At 33.3% G+C, this 16748-nt stretch overlaps 2 protein-coding genes across 2 annotated transcripts; one reads left to right on the top strand and one right to left on the bottom strand.

Annotated features, from left to right (window-relative positions):
- Positions 1-441: 441 nt before the first annotated feature.
- LOC120177855 (auxin-responsive protein SAUR15-like) lies at positions 442-792 on the bottom strand. The gene has a single exon (XM_039183847.1). It carries the CDS (start codon positions 790-792, stop codon positions 442-444), a length of 351 nt encoding a protein of 116 aa, XP_039039778.1.
- Positions 793-1514: 722 nt separating this feature from the next.
- On the top strand, positions 1515-13657 carry LOC120177854 (zinc finger MYM-type protein 5-like). Its single transcript, XM_039183846.1, has 3 exons — positions 1515-2094; positions 2677-2817; positions 13476-13657. Exons 1-3 carry the CDS (start codon positions 1515-1517, stop codon positions 13655-13657), a joined length of 903 nt encoding a protein of 300 aa, XP_039039777.1.
- The last annotated feature ends 3091 nt before the right edge of the window (positions 13658-16748 follow it).

The raw sequence follows: 16748 nt of genomic DNA, 5'->3' as shown, positions 1-16748 counted from the left end.
TCATTTTTCTATCGACTACAACTCTTAATCTAACTTAAAAGGATGAACAGTCAAAGTCAAATTTATTGCTATCAACAATTATAATTTTTTTTCTTTATTTTTGATACAAAATAATTAAAAAATATAATTTAAGATTAGTATATGAGATCAATAAATTTATATAAAGTTATCTTCCTAAGAAGAAGAAGAAACTGCAACCGAGCATGCCTATTAATCCGGATAACCAAATTTTATGTTATTGGGATTCTGGATTTAGCATCGGAATATACCAAAGAAAGGCCGTATGAACTGTTCTTGAGAGCATGATTGAACCTAATCGACCTAGAAAAAAGTGATTAACATTACCAAAATCAGCACTGCAGCAGAGCCGGAATACGTATGAATTATGATACATGAGAAAACTATCAAACCCAAAGCATTCCCCGAGACTAACAATATCTGCTAAAGCAAGTCCTGCACAAGTTTCCCAAAGTGAAACTTGCCATTACAACATCCCACAGCATTCACCACTTGTTGAAACGTAGACACGCTGCAGGGAGCAATCAACTTATCCCTTTGTTCGAAACCATATTCGTTGTACGACTTGTCCAGCAACATCTTGAACAGCGGATGAGACAAGAAGCTGGTCGGCACTACAAACCTTTCACCATCCTCTCCTACGTAAACTGCAAAAAACCCCGACGGAGTTGACGCCGAAGGCGACATTTGCTCGAATTCTCTAAGCAAGCATTCGTATTGCGATTGCTCGCCGCCGTCATTGTCACCTCCAGAGGCGTGGCAGAGCCGGCGCATACTGCGCGACGGCGCATACTACGCGACGGCGCAGGGCCCTACAAAAATAGGGGCCCTAAAATACTGATGTAAAAAAACAAACATTTGACCTTTGGGAACACGAAAACGTCGACTTTTTAATATATTTGGTGTAATACAGCTGTACTGCTGATTAATATAATACTGCATTTAATGCTTTGCTATTATTCCAGCTTTTCAACGCATGTGATTTCCAGCTTTTAACTGTTTTGCATGTGATTTTCAACTTTTCAATTGCTTTGTTTCCAGCTTTTCAATTATAATATTATTTAACAAAGGAAAAAACACATATTTCCTTCTTATTATAAACGCATGTTTCCTTCTTATTATTTCACAGACTTCGATTCTTCGTTCTTAATTCTTACGTATTTTCCCAAATTCAATCTCTTTACTAATTTCAATTTTGAGAAATTGAATATTCCATTTCTAGGAGAAATTAAAGAGATGGGTATTACTTCTTTTTAATTTAATGGTTCAACCTTTTTTTCTTAGTTGTATTTGTAATTGTAACTGATTAAATTTTGTGCTTTTTAGTTCTTATTATTGTATATAAATTACAGATTTGATGATGTTAATTTGAGGAGAGTTGCCGACTGCAAGTTGAACTCAGAACTCTTGTGCTATCTTATCTCACTCTGATTTGTTTTTTATTTGTGTTGTGTTGATTTTGTGGTTGTTTTTGCTTTGTGTTGATTTTCTTCAATATGATTCGAAAATATCAATCTGGATATAAAAAGCGTCAAAAAACTAAAAGAGTAGAACAATTAATTCAGTCTCAAAAAGGTGCTTTGGATAAGTTTTTTTTAAAGGATACCCAAGTAGTAGAGGAAAATGATGTTAATTCTCACTCTCGGGAATTAAATGGAACTAATGTTGATGGTGAGAATGTTGAACAAGAGGAAATTGTGGATGGTGTTGTTAATAAGGAGAATGCCAATATTTCCCATAATTCTGAACAAAATATGGACCATAATTCTGATCATACTAACCGCAATATTGAACAAAATGAATCTGTTTATGTTGACATATATGATCCAAGAAAATGGGATTCTCTTGAGTCTAAATTAATTGACATTTTGGCTATAAATGGCCCCAAAAGAGACTTGAGCATTGTGAAAGGCCCCAAAGACAAATTTTCTCGTAGATTTTCTTCAACCTTTTATACAAGATATTTGTCGAATGGTGAAAATTGTGATAGGGAATGGCTTGTTTATTCGAAAGAGCTCGACAAAGTGTTTTGTTTTTGTTGTAAGATTTTTAAAAAGGGTCCTGGTCCTGGGAAAGGTAATTTAATAAATGAAGGATATAATAATTGGATGCATCTTAGTACCAGACTTACAGAACATGAAACAAGTATTGACCATGTACTAAACATGGCAACTTGGTGTGAACTTAGGCATAGGCTGCAACAAAATGAAACAATTGATAAAGTTGCTCTAGAACAATTCAAGAAAGAAAAAGAGTATTTAAAAATGTAATTATTAGAATTATTGTTATTGTGAAGTATCTTGCTAAAAATAACCTAGCATTTCGGGGGGGGGGGGGGAATGCTAGATTATATCAAAAGAGCAATGGAAATTTTTTGGGTTTGATAGAAATGTTGGTTGAGTTTGATCCTGTAATGATCGAACATGTTCAGTGTATTACTAGTGGTAAGATTCATCACCATTATCTGAGTAATGACATTCAAAACGAGTTGATACTTTTGCTTTCCTCCAAGATTAGATCTATTATTATCAATAGAATAAAAGAAGCTAGATATTTTTCCTGTGATGTTGGATTGCACACCAGATGTTAGTCACCAGGAACAAATGACTCTAATTATAAGGTGTGTTGATGGCTCTTCTAATACTTTTAAAATTGAAGAATTTTTTATCGAGTTCTTACAAGTTAATGATACAACTGGCCAAGGGCTTTTTAAAGTGTTAGAAGATGTGCTTAAATCTCATGATCTTGATATAGATAATATTAGAGGTCAAGGATATGATAATGGGTCTAATATGAAAGGTAAACATCCAGGTGTACAAAAAAGACTATTAGATTTGAATCCTAGAGCTTTTTATACTCCATGTGGTTGTCATAGTCTTAATTTGGTTTTGTGTGACATTGCAAACACTTCAAATAAAGCAAGGGATTTTTTTGGATTAGTTCAACGCGTATATACTATATTTGCTAGTTCAACAAAGAGGTGGGATATTTTAAAACATTATGTGAAGAGTATACTCCCAAATCACTGTCAGTCACACGTTGGGAAAGTCGAATTTATAGTATCAAAGCAATAAGATTTCAAATTGTTGAATTAAGGGAAGCCTTACTTGAAGTAGCTACTGTTGATATTGATTCTAAAACTCAGAGTGAAGCAAAATCTTTAGCAACTAATGAGCTTGGTAGTTTTGAGTTTTACTATCTACAATCATTTGGTATGACATTTTATCTGTTGTGAACAAGGTTAGCAAATATCTACAGTCAGAAAATATGGTGATTGATATTGCTATGTGTGAGATAAAAGGATTGATTTCCTTTTTCAGAAATTATAGAGATGTTGGATTTTCAAATGCCATGGACCTTGCAAAAAAAATTAGCCATTGAAATTGGAGTCAACCCTATCTTTCCTCAAAGGTGTATAATACGTAAAAAAAGACAATTTGATGAGGTTGATAGTGAGGAGACATCATTATCTCCAGATGAATCATTTAGAATTCAATATTTTATCTACATTGTTGATCAAGCTATTTCATCATTGAAAAAGAGGTTTGAACAATATGAATTATATGAGAGTGTTTTTGGATTTTTGTTTACTTCTGAAAATTTGCAATCAATGGATGACATTAAACTCCAATCATGTTGTAGTCACTTTGAAAATGCTCTTAGGAGAGGTGAGTTTTCTGATTGTGTTGAAACATTTTAATATTTCGATATAACAAATTAAGTTAAATGGATTTTAAGATTTTCCAAATGATTTTCTAAGTATATTCGATATAACTATTCGAATATCAAAACATTACTCCAAACATTTCAAAAATCATTTTTGATCCTTACTTAAGTGTAAAATTAAGTTTTAATCATAAAACAATTTCAAAATATTTTACAAAGTATTTCGAACCAATTCAAAGCCAAAAATTCCAGAATACTCAGAGGGAACCGATTCCCCCCCATAGGAGGAACCGATTCCCCCCTGAATGGTTTGGCTCCGAGATTTCCAGAATGCTCGGAGGGAACCGATTCCCCCCAAGGGGGTACCGATTCCCCCCTTGTTCAACGGTCGAAATATTTGAATTTTACACTTAGGTAACCGATTCCCTATGAGAGGGAACCGATTCCCCCACTGTCCAAGCTGTTTTATTAAATGTTTTCACACTAAAACGGCTAAAATATCTTCTCTAATTATCCCCAACGTTCAGAAGTGATCCAAGGTGTATTTAAGCAAGCTTAGAAGCCATTGATCAACAACAAGAAACATCAAGCAACTAGAATCAAGAGAGAATCAAAGAGAAAGCATCAAACCTCAAGTTTGAGCATTTCAAGCCCATTTTCATTCAATATTCATTTTTCTTTCAAGAACACTTTTTGTGCTCAATTGTATTCATCTTTGAGTGTTTTTTTCTTTGTTCTAGAATTGTGCAAACATCTTACCTTGTGAGGTTTTCTTGTAAGTTTGCAAATTTGTAATCTTCTCTTTGAGAAAAGAGTGTTCTCAAGAGTTGGGGTATACTCTTGAGGGAATTGTAAGGTTATCTCTTTGGCCTCAAAAGAAAGAACAAATTAGTGAATTTGTTGGAAAATCCTTAGTGTGGATAGCTAAGGTAGTGGACGTAGACTTTGTTTGAGAAAGTCGAACCACTGTAAATCGCTGTGCAATTGCTTTCAATTTTCTGCAAAAGCTTCCACAAAATTTTTATTGCCAATTCACCCCCTCTTGGCCAATTTCGTCATTCGATTAACTCAACAATTGGCATCAGAGCCTAACTCATTTGAAGGTTTAATCGCCTCTTGAGTCGATCCGGGAAGAGTTACATCGATTACAAAGTCATCAATGGCCTCCACTTCAAACTTCGACTCCGGTCTCGATTCGATGCCCGTCAACAAGCCTCCTTTCTTCAATGGAGCTAACTATGCCTATTGGAAGAATAGAATGATGTACTTCATTCAAGCAAGTGACATGGGAGCATGGAATGCTGTAGAAGAAGGATACATCAAACCTCTCACTCATCCAAGGTTGTGGAGTGAAGGAGAGACAAAAATGTTCCAGCTCAACTCCAAAGCCATCCATATTATTTTTTGTGCTCTTGGACCAGATGAATACGGAAGAGTTTCATCGTGTACAACCGCCAAAGAAATATGGGACAAACTTCAAGTCACACATGAAGGTACAGATGAGGTAAAGAAATCAAAAATTAGTATTCTAACGCATAGCTATGAAAATTTCAGGATGAAACCAAATGAAGACATCAAAGCTATGACGGATAGATTTTCAACGATTGTCAATGGTCTCAAATCATATGAGAGATCATCTCAAATGAAAAGCTTGTGAGGAAGTTAGTCTACTCCCTCCCAAAATCATGGCAATCAAAGAAGACGGCAATCATCGAGTCTAAGGACCTATCGTCCTTAACTCTTGAAGAACTTATCAGTTCACTCCTCACTCATGAGATGATGCTTGAAGATGAGGTGGACCTTGATAAAGTTGAAGAGACACCAAAGGAGAAGGAGAAGAAGAAAAACATTGGAGTTGCTCTCAAATCCACAAAAGATGAGAGTGATTCAAATGATGATGATGACGAGGAAATGGCATTGTTTGCCAAACGGTTCAGAAAAATGATGAGACCTTACCAAGGAAGAAAATTCAAACGAAACGAAGGCCTCAAAAATGAACCAAAAGAGAATGACCCAATCATTTGCTATGAATGCAAAAAGCCGGGGCATGTCAAATATGATTGCCCACAATTGAAGAAAAAGGGTCAATCAAAGAATAAGCACAAGGCTCATGTGGCTACATGGAGCGATGAAGAAGGTTCCGATGAAGAGGAACAAGAAGTAGCAAACTTGTGCTTGATGGCATTCGGGGAAGATTCTAAGGTAACCTCTAACTCATCTGATTTTGATGATTATCTTATGATGAGTTATTTGAGGAGTACAATGGGTTGGCTTCGGATTATGAGAAATTGTTTTTAAAATATAAAAATGATGTTTCAAAATTGAAAAATGAAAACAAACTCATATCCAAAACCAACAACGATCTTGAAAGTAAAATCAAAAATTTGCAAATCAAACTAGAAGAGTTTGAAAAGAAAAATTTAGATTTGCAAAATTTACTTTCAAAGATCAATGATGATCATCAAAAGAAAATTGATGATCTTAAAACTTCTTTTGATAAAGTTGGAACAAAACATTTTGAAAAAGGTGAAAATTCAAAATCCAACTTTGTTAGAAAAAGTTTTAGAAACTACAATCATAGAGGTCCCCAAAGAACCTCAAATGGAAAAATCATTAGAAGTGTGTGGGTTCCTAAAGAACTCATTACTACTAAAGATAAAAATATCCTACACAAATGGATACCTAAAGAGACTAGGATTTTGGAAACTAATGAATATGGACCCAAAAGAATTTGGGTACCAAAAATCAAAAATTAATCTATGTTTGTAGGGAAAGGAGCATTGCTACAAGGCACGGGAAACAAATTCAAACTCATGGTACCTTGATAGTGGATGCTCAAGACATATGACCGGAGACAAAAGCCGGTTCATTGAGCTTAACGCCAAAAATGGAGGAGAAGTGACTTTTGGAGACAATTCAAAAGGTCACATTGAAGGTATTGGTACAATAGGTAATACCTCTTCCATACAAATTAAAAATGTTTTATATGTGAATGGATTAAAGCATAATCTATTGAGTATTAGTCAATTATGCGATAAAGGATTCAATGTCTTATTTGAAATTAATGGTTGTAAAGTCATTGACATTGCATCTAATCGGATTATGCTTGTTGGTCATAGAATAGGAAACATTTACATGGTGCATTTAGATTCTATTGATATGACTAATTTATGCCTAGTTGCTAAGGATGAGCATGATAGTTGGTTATGGCATAGGAGACTAGGTCATGCTAGTATGAGTGTTCTGCAACGGCTAATTCAAGGTGATTTAGTTCGAGGGTTGCCTAAGCTTAAATTTGATAATGATAAAATCTGTGATGCTTGTGCTAAAGGAAAACAAAAACGAGTTTCTTTTAAATCTATTAATGATGTATCAACTAGTAGAGTATTACAATTGATCCATTTAGATCTTTTTGGGCCAACTAGAACTACTAGCTTGGGAGGAAAACAATATGCATTTGTCTTGGTAGATGACTATTCTAGATACACTTGGGTTCTATTCTTAAGTACTAAAGATGAAGCATTAGAAAATTTCATCACATTTTCAAAAATAATCCAAAATGAAAAAGGATACTCTATCACTAGTGTTAGAAGTGATCATGGAACTGAATTTGAAAATCTTGGATTTATTGAGTTTTGTAATTCTAATGGTATTAGCCACAATTTTTCAGCACCTAGAACCCCTCAACAAAATGGAGTTGTTGAGAGGAAAAATCGAACTTTAGAAGAAATGGCTAGAACCATGCTTTGTGAAAATAATTTGCCAAAATATTTTTGGGCGGAAGCCACAAATACCGCTTGTTATGTTATAAATCGAGTAATGATTAGGCCAATTTTAAAGAAAACTCCATATGAAATTCTCAAAAATAAAAAGCCTAACATTAGCTATTTTCATCCTTTTGGATGTAAATGTTTTGTTTTAAACAACGGTAAAGAAAATCTTGGTAAATTTGATGCTAAAAGTGATGAAGGAATTTTTCTGGGTTATTCCTTAAACTCTAAAGCTTATCGTGTATTTAATAAAAGAACTTTAGTTGTAGAAGAGTCTATACATGTTGTTTTCGATGATAATCCCCTTCCGAGGAAGGATTCTTCTGTTAATGATGATGTAGGTATTGTACAAGCAAATGACGGTAGATATGACGTTGGAGAATCATCATCAAAGGAAGAAACAAAAGATGAGGAAACTCATGATCCCCTCGAGAATCCAACCATTGAAGAAAGGGAAGTATCTTTTCCAAGAGAGTACAACTATGTCAAAGATGGTGAAATTATAGGTGATCCATCAAAAGGGTAACTACTCGATCTTCTCTTAGAAATATCTGTAATTATGTTGCATTTATTTCATGCATAGAGCCTAAGAACATCAAAGAAGCATTAAAAGATGAACATTGGATTATGGCTATGCAAGAAGAATTAAATCAATTTGAGAGAAGTAAAGTATGGACATTAGTGAAAGGCCTAGTGATAAATCTACTGTAGGTACTAGATGGGTTTTTAGAAATAAACTTGATGAAAGTGGTAATATAGTGAGGAACAAGGCTAGACTTGTTGCTCAAGGCTATACTCAAGAAGAAGGCATAGACTATGATGAAACATACGCTCCCGTAGCTAGGATGGAAGCAATTAGAATGTTATTAGCATTTGCATGTTTCAATGAATTTAAATTATATCAAATGGATGTTAAAAGTGCATTTTTAAATGGTTTTATAAAAGAAGAAGTGTACGTGGAACAACCTCCAGGTTTTGAAGATTCAAATTTTCCGGATCATGTTTTAAAATTGACAAAAGCTCTTTATGGTTTAAAACAAGCTCCTAGAGCTTGGTATGAAAGATTGTCAAATTTTTTAATTGAAAAAGGTTTTTTAAAAGGAAAGGTTGACACTACATTGTTTTTAAAGAGAAAAGGTAAAGATTTATTAGTAGTTCAAATTTATGTTGATGATATAATATTTGGTTCTACTAATGATGTTCTTTGTCAAGAATTTTCTAAGCTAATGCAAAGTGAGTTTGAGATGAGCATGATGGGGGAGCTCTCATTTTCTTGGGACTCCAAATCAAGCAAAGAAAAGATGGCATCTTCATTAATCAAGCTAAGTACGTCAAAGATATGCTCAAGAAGTTTGGACTGGAAAATGGGAAACCTCATAACACTCCAATGAGCTCTTCAACAAAGCTTGACTTAGATGAATGAGGTAAATGTGTAGATGTTAAATTGTATAGGTCAATGATTGGCTCTTTGCTTTATCTAACTGCAAGTAGACCGAACATTATGTTTAGTGTTTGCTTATGTGCTAGATTTCAATCATGTCCTAAGGAATCACATTTACTAGCTGTTAAGAGAATCTTTAGATACCTTAAGGACACTCCTAGTTTAGGACTTTGGTATCCTAGAGACTCTAGCTTTAGCTTGCATGCTTTTTCTGATGCGGATTATGGAGGATGCAAATTAGATAGGAAAAGCACCTCCGGTACTTGTCAATCCTTGGAAATATGTTGATTTCTTGGTTTTCAAAGAAACAAAATTGTGTTGCATTATCTACCACTGAAGCAGAATACATTTCAGCCGGTAGTTGCTGTGCACAAGTTTTATGGATGAAACAACAACTTTTTGATTATGGAATTGAAGTAGGTACCATTCCTATCAAGTGTGACAATACTAGTGCTATTTGTCTCACTAAAAATCCCATCCAACACTCTAGAACTAAGCACATTGAAATAAGACATCACTTCATTAGAGACCATGTCACTAAGGAAGATGTAGTTCTAGAATTTGTTGATACTTTGCACCAATTAGCGGATATCTTTACAAAACCCTTAGACAAGGAAAGATTTTGGACACTTAGGAGAGAATTAGGTTTGACCAACCTATCTTCACTTAGTGTTTAAAATAATTGTAGCACTTTTAATAAATCTTGAAAAATGATTATAATAATAATTTTTGATTGCATTCTTGCTATTAGTTAGGGGGAGTTTGTGATTCTTAATGAAAATTAATTTTATGTTCAAAAAACAATTAAAGACTAATTTAATTATTTGAACATAATTAATGTTTGATATATGAGTTGCCAATACCACTAGAAAATATTAATTTAGCATTTTGTGCTTAAAAAATCGGATTTTAGCATTTTGGTGCAGAGGGAATCGATCCCCCCCTAAGGGAACCGATTCCCCCTTTGAAGGGGAACCGATTCCCCCCACAGGGGAATCGATACCCCCTGGGGTTCTGCTAAAATCGGACAGAATAACCCCAAACTCTCACAAACCCTCTTTCTCTCTCTCTCCGCCGTTCTCACCCTCTAAACCCCTCAAATCTCCATTTTTGCCTCAAATCAACGATATTAATCGGAATTTGCTTCATAAATCATCTTCCAAACCTGTTGGAATCATTAAAATCGTGCAAACAACATCTAAATCCCCTCAATCTTCATATTTCAAGGTAAATTTTTCTAAACTCTTTATTTCATTATTTTTGAACATAGGATTAGTTCAATTAGTTCTAGGTTGAAATAGTGATCGGGCATTGATTATTTAGTGATTAGAAACTAGATGTTACAACTAATTTCATCAAAAACACAAGAATTTTTCAAATTTTTAAAATTTTCGAAAAAAAAAAAAAAATTGTTAGTATTGTGTTTTGATCAAATTATATTGTTGTTATGAAAAACTATACATATATTGTTTCTCAAAACCATATTTTTCAAAAGCTTTTCAAAAACTTTGCCCATTAGGATTGATTTAGAGAATCTTGAAATATTGAGGACTCATTTGAGTTTTGGGATTAATTGAATTGCATACACTTGTTTTAAAATTGCAGGTTATTATATCTATTCCGATTTCCTTCACCATGTCAAATCCTAAACGTCCTAGGTCTTCATCTAGTCGTTCCAGTCGTCAACCAAATCCACCTCCAAATCCTCATTCTATTCCAATTTCTAATCCCAATCCCACTGATCCTAACTTGACTATCCAAAATTCGTGTTTCAATCATCCTGGGTCTAGAAATCACCGATATTGGTATTATCAGTATTTCGATTCTTACAAAATCCGGGAAGAACGTATTCCTTCTCGTCAAGCTATGTTAGCTATCAATTTTAAATATCTTCCCATTTTACAAGAATGGAAATTTGATAAACTATTTGATCTTGAACCCATCGTTTACCATCAACTTGTTCGTATATTCTACTCTAATGCCGTATGTGTTAAAAACCAAGCTGAAACCGAAACCATAGGAATTCGTTCCTACCTTCTAGGACAATTCTTATATATTGACCCGGCATATATAGCCAATACTTTTGGATTAGATAATGATGGTATTTCGAATGAAAAACAAATCTTAGGTTCTCGTTATAAAAGAAGAGATAGTGCGAGTGTCTTAGACCTACATGAGCGTTTTCTTCATCTAATGATTTCTTGGTGGTTTCGACCATCCGGAGGTCGTTATTCTACTCTTAGAGCTTTGGATCTTTGGTGGTTACATTGTTTCGAAAACCGTATTAAAATTAACCTACCTCAGATTATTTTTGCTGAAATTGTTGAAACCGTAAATCTTGTTCCTAACAAGAAACACTGTTCATCTCTAGTTACGGTTGCTTTTTGAGTAATCTGTTTTCCAAAGCTGGGCTTAGAGTCGGTCTAGATGCCGTTTTTCCTCTTAAGAAACAAATAAATCTTCTTTCCTTAACGAGAGCGGGATGGGTAAAGGACAAAGAAACCGGTGAATGGGTTCGTTCTTCTACTCCGGGAGCTAGTTCTTCACAAGCTCCACCCGAGGCTGACGAAGATCCCGAGTTTGAACAATTAATGAGGGATATTGATGAAGCTGAAGAAGAACCTGAACAACCCGAAGAGCAGCCCGAGGAGCAAGCTCAACAAACGCATCAAATGCCTCCATATTTTCAATCCTTTATGGAGACATTCGATTTCCGATACGCTACCATGGACTCGCGCTTTTCCTCTATAGAGTCTCATTTATCCACAATGGGAGCTCAACAATTAGAGATTCTTCGGGAGATGCGTGCAAACAATGAATCAACCAACGCTCGTATCAATGAACTCACACACGAGATGGCCGCTATGCGAGCCCGTTTTCCTCCTACCGATCCGGATGCTTGATTTTATGTTTAGCTTTAAAACTTTGAACAAAATGAATATTGTTTCAACATTTTGATATGTTTGATTTTGTGGATTGTTGGATTTTGGATATATGAATGGTGTGAACTTATATGTTTGGTTTGTTTTATTCATTTTTGCATCATTTACATTATCATTAGCAATATGACCAATTTTGCCATATCACATTATTTATGAATATTGATTTATGAAACTAATGGCTAACCTCTCTTTTGATTATGATCTTAGCAGCTTAAGCTTATAATTAATAAATCAATTGGCTAAATGATTTACAAAACCTTGTTTTACAATGTCTTTTTGATTTAACAAAAAGGGGGAGAAGAATAAGTGTTAAAGTAAGGGGGAGTAATTTTCTAATTTCAAAACTTGATTTCAAAAATCTTAAAATTACTAAAATGTTTTGTTATATCAAAAAGGGGGAGATTGTTGAAACATTTTAATATTTCGATATAACAAATTAAGTTAAATGGATTTTAAGATTTTCCAAATGATTTTTCTAAGTATATTCGATATAACTATTCGAATATCAAAACATTACTCCAAACATTTCAAAAATCATTTTTGATCCTTACTTAAGTGTAAAATTAAGTTTTAATCATAAAACAATTTCAAAATATTTTACAAAGTATTTCGAACCAATTCAAAGCCAAAAATTCCAGAATACTCAGAGGGAACCGATTCCCCCCCATAGGAGGAACCGATTCCCCCCTGAATGGTTTGGCTCCGAGATTTCCAGAATGCTCGGAGGGAACCGATTCCCCCCCAAGGGGGTACCGATTCCCCCCTTGTTCAACGGTCGAAATATTTGAATTTTACACTTAGGGAACCGATTCCCTATGAGAGGGAACCGATTCCCCCCACTGTCCAAGCTGTTTTATTAAATGTTTTCACACTAAAACGGCTAAAATATCTTCTCTAATTATCCCCAACGTTCAGAAGTGATCCAAGGTGTATTTAAGCAAGCTTAGAAGCCATTGATCAACAACAAGAAACATCAAGCAACTAGAATCAAGAGAGAATCAAAGAGAAAGCATCAAACCTCAAGTTTGAGCATTTCAAGCCCATTTTCATTCAATATTCATTTTTCTTTCAAGAACACTTTTTGTGCTCAATTGTATTCATCTTTGAGTGTTTTTTTCTTTGTTCTAGAATTGTGCAAACATCTTACCTTGTGAGGTTTTCTTGTAAGTTTGCAAATTTGTAATCTTCTCTTTGAGAAAAGAGTGTTCTCAAGAGTTGGGGTATACTCTTGAGGGAATTGTAAGGTTATCTCTTTGGCCTCAAAAGAAAGAACAAATTAGTGAATTTGTTGGAAAATCCTTAGTGTGGATAGCTAAGGTAGTGGACGTAGACTTTGTTTGAGAAAGTCGAACCACTGTAAATCGCTGTGCAATTGCTTTCAATTTTCTGCAAAAGCTTCCACAAAATTTTTATTGCCAATTCACCCCCCTCTTGGCCAATTTCGTCATTCGATTAACTCAACAGATTGTCATGGAAATGATCTTTTTACTGAGTTAAAATTGCTTAGAGAGATGTTACCTAAGGAAATGATGGGAGCAATGGATACATTAAGGTTCTTGAAACGCTTCAATTGCTTTCCAAATGTCACAATTGCATACAAAATTTTATTGACTATACATGTTACTGTTGCTTCTGCAGAGAGGAGTTTTTCAAAGCTAAAGTTGCTCAAGTCATACTTAAGGACAACCATGACGCAAGAAAGACTAAATGGACTTGCTTTAATATCTATTGAGAGTGATATTTTGGAAGACGTTGATATTGAAACTTTTATAGATGATTTTGTTTCAAAGAATGTAACACGAGTATCACGTTTTAAGTGAATATGTAACTTGTATTTTTTTATGGATGTGATGTAAGATGATTTGAAATTACTATTTAAGTGAAGTTTTTTAAGTTAATGAAATTAGTCATTTATTATTTTAGAAAAATAATTTATATATCTAAGGGCCCCTTTACAAGAATTTACTCAGGGCCTCCAACAATCTAGCCACGGCCCTGGTCACCTCCCCATGCCCTTCACTTTCTTGGCTAGCTTCTTCAACGAACTCATCTTTTTCCCTAGCATTTTTCTTTTTCTTTTTGCTTTGTGCTTGGAACTAGAAAGAGAAGGAGAGATGTTAGGGAAGATAAAGAGGGGTGAGGAATTTAGTTTCTAAAGAATCATTTCAATATTTGAATAAAATGGCAACCACTAATGATTGCAATGGTTCTATGATTAATCACCAAGTCAACAGCATAATCTTCAAGGTAACAAATGAACCACTGTCTTATCCCCTTTTATTTTGTGAGAATCTCTTAATCTCAATTCAGTTGATGTTGAGTAGAATAACGATGCAATACGATAAAAAATTAGGGATATTCTTCAATAGTACACTCTAGTTTTGTGTTCGTCTTTATTGAGAATGTTGGGTGAGAGTTATAAATAAAAGAAACATACCCGAACCCAAAAAAACCATAAATTTTATATAGACAAAGGATAAAAGTCGGTGGGAAATGTGCTTTAGAAGTTTGGAGGGTTCCATAAATTGAGAATAATATGATTAGTCAAAGACACCTACTACTATTATTGCAACCTTTTGCCATTTATAAATGATATTCTAAGTTATAAAACCCAAAACGTGTGAGGAGCAATCCCTTTTACACCAAGTTGGATTGGAGAAGTGGCAAATGGCAATTGGTCCAAAGAGGACAAGAGAGAATGGGATGTGCCGACGCTATGTACAAAAACCACTTGGGTTGACTTCACTAATGGCGAAGTCTTTACGAATCCAAAAGAAAAAAAAATCTAATTTTATTTTAGATGTTTCATATAACGTTCAAAGCACTCCTAGATGCTTACCGAGCTAGTTGATAGCGAGTTACACAGTATTTAATTTGTGTTTTATTAAAAATTTTGTTGTTCGATTCGACTCGTTGCTTATTAAGCTCGTTAAAATTTTGCTCGATTTGTGCTCGTTAATAAAATTTGTTGCTCGACTCATGCTTGTTAAGAAAATTTGTTGCTCAGCTCATTGCTCATTAAGCTTGTTGCTCGTTAAGAAAAGTTATTGCTCAACTCGTTGCTCGTTAAGCTCGTTGCTCGTCTCGTTGCTCGTTAAGCTCACCAAAATTTTTATTTTATTTTTTAACTATAAGTAAAATATACTAATACTATATAGACCTTAATGTACACATAAAGTAATAAATTTAACCAAAAAATTATCAAAAGAGTGTATGAAACAAATTCAAAGTCTAAACACCAAAATAATAATCCATAAATATTAAAATAATAATTAGGGTTTGATTTTTAGACGTAGTAAAATAATAATTATTAATTAATAATTTAGTATTTTTAATTATTTATTAGAAAATTAATAGATTAGTGATTTATTGTTTTTTATTATCTATTAGTAAATTAGTGATTTTTTTAATGAAATAGTTTTTAAGATGCTAAAAAGTTATAAAATAAAATTAACGAGTTGCACAATAACTTATCGAGTTAAGTTGGACTTTACTCGACTCAATTTCTTAAAATCTCGAATTGAGTTCAAATTCGAATCGAATTAACCCGAGTAGACCTTTTACCGAATTTTGACTAAATTAAATTCGAACAACTCACGAGCTCCTCTCATTAATCACCCCAAGAAACAAACCCTCAATCGTTTTCAATAGTGTTTTCATGTATTATATGCTCTCTAGAAAACTTAATAGAAAGGGTTCTTGCAACGTGCAAACAGGTTCTTGTTTTATGAGCTCGTCTGGTACTTGTACTTCTTTTATATATATTCTCCAACTAACGGATGACGATAACATTAATAAAATCTTTAAAAGTACTTATTATTTTTCTTGGTAGACTACATCATTAGAAACTAAATTTTGGATTTTGTATCTATTTTAATATTGAATTTTAAAACATTTCAATTTTAATATTTAATTTTAGTTTGCATTTCAATTAAGGTGGTGTACCGTTAAATTATTAATGTTATGATAATATAATAATTATTTCTCATTTATTTAAAAAGATTATTAACTCCTTCGATTATCATTATCAGTCAATTATTACATGTCATAGATCATTATTTGTGACAAAATTGATCGGTAACTAAAACTTTTGTATTTCACTTTTTTTCTCCTCTAATTTATTTTCCATGAAATTTATAGTACATATGAGGCCATATTTTTAGTATGTTATTTGTATTCTTAAAAGAATGTTTCTCATTATTTAACTTTTTAAATAAACACCCTAAATCTATTGAAAGACTCGTTTATTTCTAGCCCTCCAATGAGAGCCGTTTATTGTCAGTGTTGATCGGTAGGGCGTTGATGTTCTCTCATATCTACCAATACAAATTAAGTTTCAAATCATCTAGTTTATTAGTCATATTCAAATTATTATAGTTTTTTATATATTGAAACAAAAAACACATTGGAGTAATTGTAGGAGTGGACATTCGATCTGTAATTGAGTAAAAAAGTTTTGAGTTATTCGAGTTGACGGATCTTATTTTATAACTCAAACTTTGTTTAAATTTTTTTTTCAGTTGAGTCGAGATTATGAAATTCGAGTCGAGTCGAGTTGAATTATTCGAGTTTCTATTTAAATTTAATCGTAAATATTTATAATATAATGGTACTATATTATTCTAATTTATAAGATTTTCCATAATGATATACATATATATATATATATATATATATCTTCATATTTTTTATATATGATATATAAATCATGTAGTATTAAGCGACTCGACTCAAACTTAAAAATTAATCTATTAACAACTAATAATTTCAAGTTATTTGATTTATATTTTATAATTTGATCGATTTTAATTTTTTTTAAGTCGAATTGAGTTCCACTCACTTTTAAGCAGTTGTAGAAATAAGAATCATTTTATAAGTAATATCTAATTAAATGGAAATTGCAGCACGCAA

Source organism: Hibiscus syriacus, unplaced genomic scaffold (genome assembly GCF_006381635.1).
Source record: "Hibiscus syriacus cultivar Baekdansim isolate YM2019G1 unplaced genomic scaffold, ASM638163v2 tig00112339_pilon, whole genome shotgun sequence".
NCBI classification, from domain to species: Eukaryota; Viridiplantae; Streptophyta; class Magnoliopsida; order Malvales; family Malvaceae; genus Hibiscus; species Hibiscus syriacus.
Note: the sequence above shows the minus strand (reverse complement) of the source record. Positions and strands in the feature narration are given on the sequence as shown.